This window comes from Conger conger, chromosome 16, assembly GCF_963514075.1.
Source record: "Conger conger chromosome 16, fConCon1.1, whole genome shotgun sequence".
In the NCBI taxonomy this organism is placed as follows: domain Eukaryota; kingdom Metazoa; phylum Chordata; class Actinopteri; order Anguilliformes; family Congridae; genus Conger; species Conger conger.
The window spans coordinates 32,458,725-32,473,458 of record NC_083775.1 but is presented as its reverse complement, the minus strand read 5'-3'; the positions used below and the strand labels follow the sequence as shown (position 1 = coordinate 32,473,458).

The window sequence follows — 14,734 nt, the reverse complement described above, 5'->3', positions numbered from 1 at the left end:
CAAGAGAGGAATTGCAGGAACAAACATGCTCAAACCATAACACTCTACTCTTCTCTGTGAACACGCTGATGTTGAAACGCCATTTGCTGTGGCAATTATGGCCAATTTTCAACCAATGAGCTTGAATTATTGTACAGCTATACGATGTTTTGGTACTGAGTGCTGACCAGTCAACTGCATATTTTGAAAACCGAATTTAAGGACTTTAAACACAGGCAGAGGGTGAGTCAACGTGTCAGTGAGCCTTTTTCAATAACACATTGCACAAGACACTGCGAGTCTTCTGTCGGAGAGCGAGATTCACTAAATCGTCCATCTGTGAATACATTGAAAGATCCAAGACGGCAGAATCGTGGCAAAAATTGCAGTGTATACCCAGCTTAAGCCAGCGCGTGCATGGATGGTATAGCGATGGCAAATAAATTAATTTATATGTGTTTTTAAATTTAGAAATGGTTATGTGATGTATGTCTATGGGTCACAGACTTCAAGCAGTCATTACAGTACATTAATATGTCCCAAACATTATGAGTAAGGAGATTTTTGGAAAAATTGTATGATACATTTATTGAGCTCTTAGCTTTTCTGAATCACATTTCGGATTTCGGTCTTTTTCAAGATATATCTGATTTCAAATGTTTTACACGCAAGTCCTGCTCCTATTCCCACACCTTCAAATCCATGTCCCCACAGTCACCCTGTTTCCCCACTCTGTTTAAATTTCCTTTGAAATGCCTTGATTTGAGGTCTAGGTGCCGATAACCATTTGTCTTTGGCCTACACCCTCAAATTTCGTGTAACGACTCTTTCTTTCCTGAACGTGATTTGATGTACCAGCAGCGAACAGTTATGATTAAGAAGAAGAAACAAGAATTTCTTCAATTACAAAAGACCCATACAGAGACCAAATTGTTTTTATTTGAAACTACAGACACTGATATTTATGAGACACTTTTATTGAATCCAAGTGAATATGTATTTCACAGCACGTGTCAATAGCACTGTCACATAGAACTGAATGATTTTACAATGACATTTGCATTCTAGTCTGCAGATGCAACAAATACCCTTCCATGGATCTGATACGGAGTTGTCTCCCAATCTAAAATGTTGCCCTTGGGAACATGGCCACTGCACGAATACAGCGCCTTAATCTGACCTTCAGACAGGATATAGTCCCACATGTTAACATCAGATATTTCACCAACAAAACTCTGTTTTGCATCAAAATCCCCCAAAAAACTGTCAGGGTCCTGTCCTAGAAGGACGTTACCCTCGGGTCGGATTGTGTGTCCCTGTTTGTACACTTTCCTAACGCTCCGCTTGCCATCCACCCAGAATGCAGACAGACCTGTGGCAGATTCCCATGTGGCACACAACTGGGTCTTGAATGTGTTTAGTTGTGCTATTTCAAATAATACGCCATCTCCACTTAGGTAGAAGGAATAGCGCCCATCCTTCTCTCGCCAGATGTTGAGCTCGTCAAAGCCGCTGGTGCGGTAAGCAAAGAGGATGACCTCTCTCTCGCCTTTCAGCTCCGTGGCCACGTTCATGCAGACAGTAAAGGCTTTAAGCTCCAGGGGCTTCTGTGGAGTCAGTGTGACGTAGCTGTTGTCCGTCTCGGTTGGAAACACCAGGGCTTTCCCAAACAGACCTGCTCCACTGGTGGAAACTAAACGGTTAAAAATACATGAAAATATATTCAATCCGTCATTCCTAGAAATATATTGTTTGCTTTTATTTACAAAGCCATGGTATAGAGAACACATTAATGGAATGAAATTAAGGAGGAATAACTCTGACAGCTTGGTGGAAATATTCATTCCCAGATATTTAATATTGCTAGTGGAGGTGAGGGGTGACTTCTGAGATATAGCATTCCAGTCGGCACTATTTATGGGTAAAATAGTTGTCCAATTTATAGCATAGTCGGATATTTGAGAGAATGAATTAATGAGACTGGGGACCTCATGCAGGCAGTTTGATGGGTCTTGTAGGTAGAGCAATATGTCTGATTTTGGCATTGTATGTTGATCTCTTGGCTCTGAACCTTGGACTGAATAAACAACGTTTTTGGATTATCCCTAGGTGTGTTTTTGGGTCCTTAGTACCAGCTAAAATACATCACAAACTGGATTCATCCAAACCAACAGGACAACCCATGGATAGAAATTGAACAATCAGAGTGTAAAGAAATTTCCATCTCTGATCTACCATTCCTCAGTACTTCTATAAAACGCCACAACTGCTTCAAAAACACTGTCATCTCAACAACTCTGACAGCCTGAAACACCACTTTCCTTCCTTCCTGGAAACAAAAAGGTATCACATCTTCAACACATCTTTCAGGATAGCACTTTCATCACCTTCCAGGATTTGGTTCATGAGTACAATATTGGGAAAGAGCAATACCTCCAGTACTTTCAATTAAAATCTGTTTTAAAATGTCAAATTAAAATAATGAACTATGTAACTACTCACAACCACCTCCGCTAATGGATGAAATTAATAAAATAATCAACACCAAAAAAATGATCTCCAAATTATACAAACTAATATCAACCATAGACCTAACAATATCCCTCCCCATCCAAGCTTGGGAAAAAGACTTAGCACAGTGCTTTGATTCAGACTTCTGGACTAACTAATACAACTAATACAATATAAGGTTATTCACAGAACTCATATCACCCACCAAAATATGTATAAAATGGGATTTGTGCACTCTCTGCTCTTTGAACACCCCAATCTGTCCATCCCTCAGTCTACCCACCAAATCAAAATACCAAACCTATACTCATTGCCCTAGCTATCGCCAAAAAACCATCCTCTTAAACTTGAAAAAACACAAAATAAACATAACACAATGGTTAAATCTTCTCAAAGAACACATATCCATGTAAATAATCTCACACCAGCACCAAAGCTCATACTTTGCAAACATTTGGGTTCCTTTCATGAAATCATTCCATTTTCCTGTTGACTATTCCCCACAACCCCACCCTCACCAACATATATTCACATACTCTAGAAACACTCTCCATGCAATACCATATCCCAATCCAGCTCATCCATAATCATTCATATTTTCCTTTGCTGTTCTGTTTTTTTTGTTGTTGTTGTTGTATTTAGGAATATATTATTCATATTCATCATGTTATCTTTTTTCAACAATCCTGTATTTTATTGTAAATGCCTATTTACCCACTTGTCCATCTGTCTTTTTGTCTGCTTTTTTTAAGTTTTCATTTATTGTTATCTTTAGTTACTATGTTGTCTGTTTTGTTTTACCCCCCTCTCAAAGGCTTCATATGGTCATTTTTCTTCCTCTCTCTCTCTCAAAATTACCAATGTAATAATATATAGATATGTTTTGTATTATTAAGTTGACCTCCCAAGAAATGTTTTGTTCAGCAGCAAGGTAGGTAATACCAATATGTTTCATCCATTTTTATGAGTTGCCTATTAGGTAAATATCTAGTAGCTACCTAATTTATCCATTATAGCTAGCTGTAAATCTATAGCGTTTAGCTACATATGCAGAAGTTTGTCAGATTGTATTGTTAAGTAGCTAGATGCAAACATAGCTATATAATGTATGTTGTAAATGCACATTGGATTACTGAGCGACTTAGCCAAGGCTACTTAATGCTGGTGTATGCTCACGAGAAGAGCTAAGTTATGTCCAGGAATAATACAATTTATCATTGCCATGTCTGTTTTTACTAAGTTGGATGGATGCCATCTTCAAGTATTTGTTTCTGGAAAGCATTGGTATACCTGCTTGATTGAAGTGGGTTGGGTAGGTTTTGACTGTGCCACATCGTATTAAATGTGGGCACAGAGAGTTTGAGAGGGATATCTATTGTGATAGCCTACTCAATGTACATACTGTATGTAGTGCAGTGCTATAGAAAATATGACTCCAACATTTGATACACTTCTATACAATCTAATACTTGTTTTAGGATGATGTTTTAATCTTCTGGGGTCTGAGGGCAAAATGAAGAAAACTGGTGACTGTGCCATGCTCTGACAATTGCGTCATTTTAATCAACTTTATATACCCTGATTCCAAAGTTTTTCATATCGTTGTTTTCAGCACAAACTCAGCTACAATAATATGGCAAGAGTAATTAGGTCAGAATCATATGTTGGTTGTAAATTGCTCTAGAATCACAGTAGTTTAAATAGTAGTTTTGAACATGTGCAGGAATGATGTAAAAACACATACTAATCTATTGTAACACATTTTTGGATCACTGAAATTTGTTCATCGAGGTCTTGGGTATTGAGAGATAACATGATATTGTAGCAAATCCAATTAGAAATATAAAATAAATGACTAAAACCTAGTGTTGTCACTACTATTTTTCAGCACCAGTTGACAATGGGAGGGCTAATAGCCTTTCTTGAATGAATATTTATGTGGTATGCGGTCCTGCCAGGTAAGTAGGATTTTCACACCTGGCATGACCCCTCCCTACCTCTAAGACAAAGTCTTTCAACAAAGCAATACTCAGTGAGCCATTTAGAAGACAGAAACAAAATGTATTTTTTGATTCAGTAAAGGTTTGCGTGCCATTTTTCAAAACTGGTCCCGTTTAGCTGCAAGCACACTCTTTGCACTTCAACAGAGTGTTCAGTTTTTTCCCCCAATGTCCATCCTGCAGAGCATGCACATCTTGCAAAAGTGCAGAGGTATTATTTTGAGATGTAATGGTTAGAATCGTTCATACATTCAGAACAGAGTGGTAACTTACAAACACGCATTATTGGATATTCAGACGAACACAGAGAGAAGTTGCAATACAGCACACATATTTACCAATATGCTCTTAGAGTTGGTCTGTTTAGCTAAGTTATTTCTGCTTTTTCCTCGAATGTAGGTGCAGTATATCGATTGTGCAAGTTGAATTAAGTTGCAATTCGCAGTTCTGCAAAGAAGAGTGGGCAAAAATTCCGAAGACACACAGTTAGCTGATATTACAATTGCAGAAATGTTCCCCTTTATAATCAATGCTTAGTCTAACTGTAAGTCACTTTGGATAAAAGAGTCAGCTAAATAAATCTTGCCAATTATTGTAATCACTTATGGTGTTCGATTTTAAGGGAAAAAAAGCTCCTTTTGCCTGGGAGGGCTACATGTACCCAGGAGGCAGGGAAGCACCAGAATCCTGACTGGTGTGCATTTGTGCCCTAGGTTCTAACTTAGCACTACTTATTTTATTCCTTTGCTATTTTTTTGCTTAAACTCTAGCAGCAGTAGGTGATTAAGGAGATATTTTTTTAAATGTTGTGTTTGTTAAAATGTACCCTGTCTCATGCATGCCTACTTTGTTGTCTGATTTATGGGAATGTTAATCTTGCTCATAGCACTTGGCAGATAATTGATAAATAGAGGTGCCTCCTCTATTATACATTTCCCAAACAATCTGATTAATAAAATCAATGTAAGTAATCAGTGATCCCTGCTTAACAATTAAGCTGCAGTAATTAAACAATTAATATTACTAAAGTTTAATAATAACATTTTATGAATGTATGATACTAAAGCTTTAATAGCCCTGTATAACCAAAACTTTATAACTCTGTATTATTAAAGCTTCATTTATTTTCATGACCAAAGCATAGACTTAGTGTTCACTTTATTAGGTAGACCTGTACACCAGCTGGTTAATGCTAATCTTTAATTGGCCAATCATGTGGCAACAACTAAATGTATAAAAACATGCAGATATGGTCAAGACGTGGTGAGCTGTTTTTCAGACCAAATGTTTAATATTGGGGAAGAATGGGGAAGAAATGTGATCAAAGTGACTGGATTGATTGTTGGTGCCAGACACGGTGGTTTGATGGTGCGAAAAACTTTTAAAATCCAGTGAGCAGCAGTTCTGCAGACAGAAACGCCTTGTTAATGAGAGACATCAGAGGTGAATGGCCAGACTGGCCAAAGCTGACAGGAAAATGACAGTAAGGCAAACATCCACACAATACAACAGTGGTATGCAGAAGAGCGTCTCTGAACACACAACGCATCATAACTCTGAGTGGATAGGCTACAGCAGTAGAAGTAGAAGTGCTCGGTGAGTGTACACACACAAGTGGTACTTTGATGTGTGCAGTTGGCTGTTGGCATTTGAATGACTTATCTGTATATACAGAACGTGCTAGAAAATAGTAAAGAAAAAATGCTGCTTTTTCTCAGCATAATTGTTGATTTTGTAGCTATGCTGTTGTTAATGTGGATGTTTAAAATGTTACTTTTGCAGGACAACATTATACAGCAGTACATGCAGTTATTGAAAAGCACAAATATTTCCAGCCAACAGCCGTAGGGGTCTTCCAAGTTCACTGCAATACCCCCTTGTTAGTCTGCCCACATTACCATCAGTGTGTGTGCAATCTTCAAGAATCCCAACATCAGGTCAAATAAATACTGCTGGCCCTGCAGTTAGTGTTAGTGTTGACTGGCTTAAAGTGCACTGGGCGTATTTCACCACAAACCTACTGATTTGCAGTTTTACTGTTATGCAACTTGCACAGGAACCTATTAATCTATTAATCTAAACCCAAAATGACAAAGTGAAAATTGATTTTAAAAAAATTAAAAATCTAAAACTGAAATCTTTAAGTTACATAAGTATTCAGACCCTTTGCTGTGGCATTCCAAATGTGGTCAGGTGTATCCTGGCTGCTTTTTATTATTATTGTATTAAGAACTTGATTGGAGATCACCTGTGGAAAATGTAATTGATTGACAGTTTCGAAAAGCACACATCTGTGGTCCCACCATTCACACTGTGTTGACAAAAGGCAAGCCATGAAGTCTGAAATATATGGACCTCTGCGATAAAATTGTGGCAAAGCATACATCAGGGCAAGGGTATAAAACCATTCCTAAAGCTTTTAGTGTTTCCAGACGCACTCAATTATTGTGAAATGGAAAAAGTTCGGAACCACAAGGACTTTTCCTTGAGTTGGCTGCCAGGCACGAAGGGCCTTGGTCAGGGAGGTGAGCAAGAACCCCACGGTCAATGACCCAAAGCAAACAGGTGGCTTCTGGACAAGTCTCTGACTGTCCTTGAGAGGCCCAGCCAAAGCCCAGCCTTAAACCCCATAGAACATCTGTGGAGAGACCTAAAAATGACAGTTCACAGACCCTTCTCATCCAATCTGATGGAGCCTGAGAGGAGCTGCCAGGAAGAATGGGATAAACTGCCCAAACCCCTTGTAGAGACTTACCCAAGAAGACTCAAAGTTGTAATTGCTGACAAAGGGGCTTCTACAAAGTACTGAATTAAGGGTCTGAATACTTTATCAAGAATTGATTCTTGATAAATTTGCAAAAATCTCTAAAAACATGTTTTCACTTCGTCATTACTGGTTATAACAACTCTAGGTGCCCTTTGACCCGGGGTTCAGACCCTCCTTGGGTTCCCTGTTGCAGTGGTAAAAACATAAGAGCAGGCATACCAAAGTCTTCACTCTTTAGAAAGGAAGGCATTGGACTCATCTGGGACGATCTGCTCATATTTTGCACGCTGTCATTAGTAAACAATGGTGAATTCCACTGAATTTGATTTGTCCAGGTTAGGTTACAGGTACATTGGAGGACTGGCCTTGTTTGAGAACACAATGTAAATATGGCACGTGATGAACTGCAGGCACCGCACAGAATCGCTGCATTTGCTGGAAACAGACTATTTTTAGTTTGTTTTGTAAACATCCGTTGTAAATATCCATGAAAATCTAAATGAAATGAGAGTATCTCTGACTGAGTATCTGAAAGCATAAATAAAAAGTTTGAAGTGGATGACGGCACTGTGGAGTTTTTGTTGAAATTCAGAAATAGCCGTTTGGCTGTTCTGGTGCACGAACGGGCACCGTAGAGACCCGTAGTCTCGTTTCAGAATCAGACCGACAGTGCAGAACGACCAGCAGCCCCACAGTCTGATGCATAACAGCTGCTAGTATAACCCAGGGAGGAAGGGCTTTAGCTGGCCAGAATGGTAAGGTCTCATCGCACACCTGTCTCCTCTGGCTCATCCCACATGCAAAAGGTTTGTAAAAATCATATACAAAAAAATCATTATTACATGAAATAACACATAACATTTTATGACATAAAACACATTTATTCTTACATTATTATGGCCCCTTTTATATAGTGACAAATTACAAAGGAATGGGAATATACAGGTCCCCTTATAGCCTCATATCTAAATCTCATATCTGTATGACATATCTAGATCTCAATATTACATTACATTATTGGCATTTGGCAGACGCTCTTATCCAGAGCGACATACAGTTGATTAGACTAAGCAGGAGACAATCCTCCCCTGGAGCAATGCAGGGTTAAGGGCCTTGCTCAAGGGCCCAACGGCTGTGCGGATCTTATTGTGGCTACACCGGGATTAGAACCACCAACCTTGTGGGTCCCAGTCATGTGCCTTAACCACTACGCTACAGGCCGCCCTGTATAAAATTAAATCCCTTATACAGTACTGTGCAAAAGCTTAGGTGCCCTAGATGGCAACGTGCACTCAAACTGGCATGGACTACACAAATTTGTGCAAAACCTGATGATTCAGGCTTTTGTCAGTTTTCCCCCCATAAATGTTGAGTGGGGTTGAGGTCAGGTGATTGTGGATTGTCCAGCACTCCTTGCTCTTCTTTGGTCTTTTAGTAGTTCTTCGAGTATAATTAGCCATTGCATTTTTTTGAAAAAGCATTATAAAAACAAAGGAACAGCTCTTTGCGGCTCAAATCGAAAGAACTTTGATTTTGCAGAGCTTGGATCAAACCCTTCCCAGAGTTCAGTTTGTGGCTGGACTCAGACTCTGGAGCTCCCCCTGGTGGTATCATCAGTCCTGGCAGGATGGAAAATATGAGATGGTGACAAGTTCCTCAGGATGTCTCTCTACCCCTGAGAAATGAGGCCCTGGCAGAGCCAGTCTGACAAACTGGAAAGACTGGACACCTGGTCACTGAAACTACAGCATTATGAGTTCAACGACAAAGAAAATAACAGGACACTGAACCTAAATACCTTTCAATAACTTTTAATTGATCAGAGTCATAACAAAAAAAGAGTTTGGGAACCACTGACAGTGATTAAAATTTAAGATGGCACACAAGGGATAAAATAATACCGCTCAGGCTGTCATAATGTCACCCATTGGAAAAAAAGCTCCACCAATAAAATCATACATAGGTGACAGCCGATCAATATCAATGGTGATTTGTGGATACTATGAGGCAACGTGCTGAAAATAATATCTGTGAGGTGAAGCTGAAGTATAATTGGGTTATGCAGTCAGACATTAGTCTGTTTAAACGTGGAATAAAATGCTCCATGAAATGGGATTAACAGGCCTATTGGACTAAACCTTTGTCTCATGTAACCACTCAATTGGAACAAATAATCCTATTCCGATTGAAATTTTATTTGGATTAAAAGGGTTAGTCTAAACCTTTTGACAATCCGTTTCACAGGAGAATATATGCCATGGAAACATATAAACTGACTTCCTTCTTTGGAAAATTTGTTCACAGGGTAAGTGATCCCACACAACTCCAAAGCAAAATGGATCCACCTCCATGCTTAACAGTTGCCAAGGTGTTCTTTTCTACAAAGGCTTCACCCTTTTTTCTCTCAACATACCTTCTTTGGTGATGGCCAAAAAGTTAAATTTTGGTTTCATCAGTCCAAAGCACATTGTTCCAAAAGGCTTCAGGATTCTCAATGTTTTCTTTTGCATACTTCAGACACTTAATTTTGTTTTGAGGTCATTCTTTCTGGCAACTCTCCTATGTTGGTCTTTGTTATTTGAAGTTGTATGAGACCTGTGTCTGCTACTCTTTTTTGCAGCTCTTTTTTTGCAGCACATTTCTCACCAGGCTCAGGCCATTCTATCTGAAATCTTTCTTGACTTCAACTGTTCCATTTATCTTCCATTTTCTAATAATGTTTCTGACAGTGGAAATAGTTTGAAACATTGAGAGTTTTCGTAGCCTTCAAACTTCTTGGTGGAAACAAACCATCTTAATTCTGAAATCCTTGGACAACTGTTTAGAGGAACCCATGGTTGTTAACACCAGACTGAACAGCCACTGCAGTTGGATACTTTAGAAGGCATGAGGCATAACCCTAGACTGATATTAACCGGACTCATTGAAGCCCTAAATCACCTGGGTCTGGGCCTTAGTAATCATCTTTTAAAAAAGGAACAAAGAATAATTCCCAAACTTGTGCACAGGGCCCTTTTACTGCAGAAAGGCCTCATTTTTAACTCTGTACCATTTAGAGTTCAGGTATGCTTTTGATCACGTACAGAATAATTGTAACAGACATTTTGCACCCACTGTATACAAAACTATGTACTAATGTGTTGTAAGTTTTGTTCAATCACTGTAAAAGAGAACATTGTCTTCTAAGGAGCACTTACTATTAAGTAGTAAAAAAGGCACAATTTGATAGTCTACAAAATACCACTAGGTTGTTATTGTCATAAGCTTACTGTGCTAGAGTTTTCAGATGCTACAGGTCTTTTAGTTTTTCATCAGGTATTAAGCTGGCTAAACAATTGCCAGTAAAAGTGCTGAAGCAAGCACTGTAACATTTGTTTGTGACTGCAATACAAATTTGTAATTCAAATGATGTGACTGCATTGAGGATTACCTGAAAAAGACAAATAAAAGGTGTGATTTAAATACTTTACTTTGGAAGGTGAGTCTATTTACTTCAATAAAACAAAACTGACATGAAAAAACCCACAAACTGGCCCTGCAGGAAACAGTGCTGTGTTACAGTGCTGAGACATGACAATATAGTTTTATTAATGTGTAAGAGTAAGAGTAATGTGTAAACTGAATGAAATTCTCTTGATTTATGAGCACAAAATATTAACTGTCTGCAAATTGCTTTGAGGAATATTATCTTTCAGAGTTGACCACTATTTATGTGCTTGTGACTGTTTTGTACACAATTGGGTGTAGCAGAATGTAATATTCTATATAGCATATGATGAGCTGTAATAATGCTCTAACTGATGTATTTTGGTTTAGCAGTGTGTGGTTAGCATTCTCTCCTTTGTCCTTCATATGAGCACTGACCGTCCATGCATTAATGCCTTCTCCCTCATCCATTCCAACTAGAGGAAATTGTAAAATATTTTGTAAAATATTTAGTGACAATGCCAGTTTATAGTCAGTGACGTTCGACTGAAATTGAAATTGGTCCTTGTCATTAGCAAAAATGATTAACGCACTCCAGTGACAAATGACAGTTGGAGAAAGATGGAGGAAGAAGCAGCTTCAGAAGTGTACACGCCTTATGCCAGATGAAATCAAACACGGCATTCTCTATTTCGAGAAATAGGGTTCACACAGAGCCCGGCAGGTGACATTGACAGGGATTTAAATAAATAATAAAATTATAAATGATAATTTAAATCATATAAATCCTGCACATTCCATAGCTACATAGGGTTACTGGTGCAAATGTGACCATTTACAGATGTGCCCAAATGCCTACTTACTGTGGGCTCAAGAATTATTGGCTCTTGATAAATATGCACAGAAAGTGCACGAAAGAATAATGGCTATTGACCATTAAAAGCTTTGTTTTCTAACATGCATAAAGTATTTATTAATTATTCAATAGAATCAACCCGCAGAATGTGTCATTGTAACTATCGACAATACAGACTTTTAACATTGGTAACTTGCTACATTGGAAGCCAGCTGCCTTCCATGCTGGATTGTATCTTATTCTCTAAATAATCTAGCTCAGAAAAATCAGTTAAATTGCATTATTATTCATTGTTAATTGTACCGACTTATGGTGCTATTTGCACATTTACTTAGGTAGAAAGTGATCTAAGTATGGAGTCTGCTCACTCAATGTTGATTCAAGATAGTTAACTTCATTGCAATCTGTTACCAGTCATTCTCTTTCTTGACTAAATCCTTGTACACAGCATGGCCATGGGCCTATGGGTAGGTTTAGGCAACCCCATGACCTTCCAGAAATTTTACCAGTTGACTGCTCTGAAGGCTCTGCTGTCCCAGACAAAAGTTAACAACAGACACAGCGCCAGGATCGACAATCACAGCGACCACAGGGTGACAGTCGCTCAGAGAATAAACTAATGCAACCAGCGACATCCATTGCACGTCCTCAGTTGTAGCGACGCTACACTGGACTATAAACTGGCCTCGACACTAGTCCAGATAAACATGATTACTTATTACAAGTCCTGATTCTTCCCCTCTTTCACATAATTTACATAGAGTATCCTATAATACCACATCATACTGTTAATACAAGTATTCACAGAAAAGCAGTGAGATTTTCCCATCAAGGCAAAGTTTAATCAGAGTTTGATCATTTGACATTCTAATTTACACTCAGTGAGCACTTTCACATATTTATTACTTATGTTTTGACCAATTAAGTCTTCTGCAGCTGTAGCCTATCCACTTACGACATTTGATGCATTGTGTGTTCACAGATGTTCTTCTTTATACCACTATTCTAATGCATGGTTAGTTGCATTACTGTCACCTTCCTGTCAGCTTCAACCAGCTGGTCCTTCTCCTCTGACCTCACTCATTAACAAGGCGTTTCTGCCCGCAGAAGTGCTGCTTCTGCTTTAGTTTTTTGCACCATTCTGTGAAAATCTCAGGAGTTTCTGAGATACTCAGTCCACTCAGGCAAAAACAATCATTTCATTCAAAGTAACTGAATCTCTTGACCACATCTGCATACTTTTATGCATTTAGTTGCTGCCACATGACTGGCTGATTAAATATTTGCTTTAACAAGCTGGTGTACAGGTCTACCTAATAAAATGATCAATGAGTGCGGTTTGATTACCTATAGATTTCTAAATAAACTATGCTATATATGTATAGGAATGGAGGATTTTAGATATTTTCATGTATTTTTAACTGTTTGCAGGTCTGTTTGGGAAAGCCTTGGTGTTTCCTGTCGAGACGGACAACAGCTATGTCAAACTGACTCCACAGAAGCCCATGGAGCTTAAAGCCTTTACTATCTGCATGAACGTGGCCACGGAGCTGAAAGGCAAGAGGGAGGTCATCCTCTTTGCTTACCGCACCAGAGACTTTGACGAGCTCAACATCTGGCGAGAGCTGGATGGGCGCTATTCCTTCTACCTAAGTGGAGAGGGGGTATTTTTTGAAATACCGCAACTAAACACATTCAAGACCCACTTGTGTGTCACATGGGAAACTGCCACAGGTCTGTCTGCATTCTGGGTGGATGGCAAGCGGAGCGTTAGGAAAGTGTACAAACAGGGACACACAGTTCGACCCAATGGTATCATCCTTCTAGGGCAGGACCCTGACCATTTTTTGGGGAAATTTGAGGCTGACCAGAGTTTTGTTGGTGAAATGTCTGATGTTAACATGTGGGACTATGTCCTGTCTGAAAGTCAGATTAAGGCATTGTATTCCTGTGGTGGACATGTTCCCAAAGGTAACATTCTTGACTGGAAGACAATTCAGTACCAGATCTACGGTAGGGTAATTGTTGCAAACTCTAGAATTTGATGGGATATCCTTCAGTTCTATTGCAACTTCACACAGCACTTCACCTGTAAATGATGTGCTGTGATACACAGTATAGATTTAATTCAATTAAAGTATCTAATATTGTGTCTAATCTGCAGCTTCCATTAACTTACACTTCAGAATCAGACAGTTTTTTTGTAAAATCATAAATTATATTTCAATGCAATGCATTTCTGTTCGCTTGCCAAAACCAAATTAAAGCATTAAGATGTCTTTACGAGTCTTTTGTAATATCAATAAGAAATCAAGAAGCTAACAGTTCTGTAAAGGTTTCATAAATGGAATGTTTTGATACCAAACATATATCAACTCTACATTTGGTGATAATGTTAATCCTTGTGTTGTCCTCGCATTAAGAAACAACCATATCCTGAGTTTAACAGCAGTGGAAAACCCCCTATTCACCTGTGGTACGTCACCTTTAGCCATATTATGTCAGAAATATCTCTGCATGCCATGATTAAAATTGACATGTTCAGAGTGCCTATTGTGCTGTATTGCAAGCAATTTTGTAAGAAGTAACATTTTGTTTGTATCAAATGAAAGACTGAGGTTATTCAATGGACTCTTAATTAGGTTGCTGAATGTCATTTTAAGGCAATGCATGTTTGGGTTGTTATCACTTGCCTTGTCTTATTCTTCATTATCTTCCAGATGGTTACTTTTTGTAGCCAGGTGTCTACACTTCCACCAGTTAAGAGCCTAGTGATTCATCTCAGTCTTTAATTTTGATCAGTTAAAAGTAATTTAGCTGAAGTGTCAGCTTTGACCAGTCTGGCCCTTCTGCTCTCACCTCTCTCATTAACAAGTTGGTTTCGGCCACAGTACTGCTGCTCAATGGATGCTTTTTGTTTTTCGCACCATTCTCAGTACCAAACCAGCCCATCTGGCACCAACAATCATGCCACGGTCGAAATAATTGAAATCACATTTTTTCCCAATTCTGATGGTTTATGTGAACATTGACTGAATCTCCTGACCCGTATCTGCAAGATTATATGCATTGCCCTGCTGCCACACAATTGGCTGATAAGATAATTGCATGAATAAATAGGTGTTCCTAATAAAGTGCTCAGTAAGTGTAAAAGGCATTTCTTTCACCTGGGGCCACCAAAACACTCCTGACTCC

General features: G+C 38.8%; 1 protein-coding gene and 1 pseudogene across 1 annotated transcript; one reads left to right on the top strand and one right to left on the bottom strand.

Moving 5' to 3' along the window:
- Positions 1 to 898: 898 nt before the first annotated feature.
- On the bottom strand, positions 899 to 1,769 carry LOC133114172 (C-reactive protein-like). The gene has a single exon (XM_061223342.1). The coding sequence runs from the start codon at positions 1,767 to 1,769 to the stop codon at positions 1,044 to 1,046; it is 726 nt and encodes a 241-aa protein (XP_061079326.1). The 3' UTR covers positions 899 to 1,043.
- A 2,889-nt stretch (positions 1,770 to 4,658) lies between these two features.
- On the top strand, positions 4,659 to 13,778 carry LOC133114171 (C-reactive protein-like; annotated as a pseudogene).
- The last annotated feature ends 956 nt before the right edge of the window (positions 13,779 to 14,734 follow it).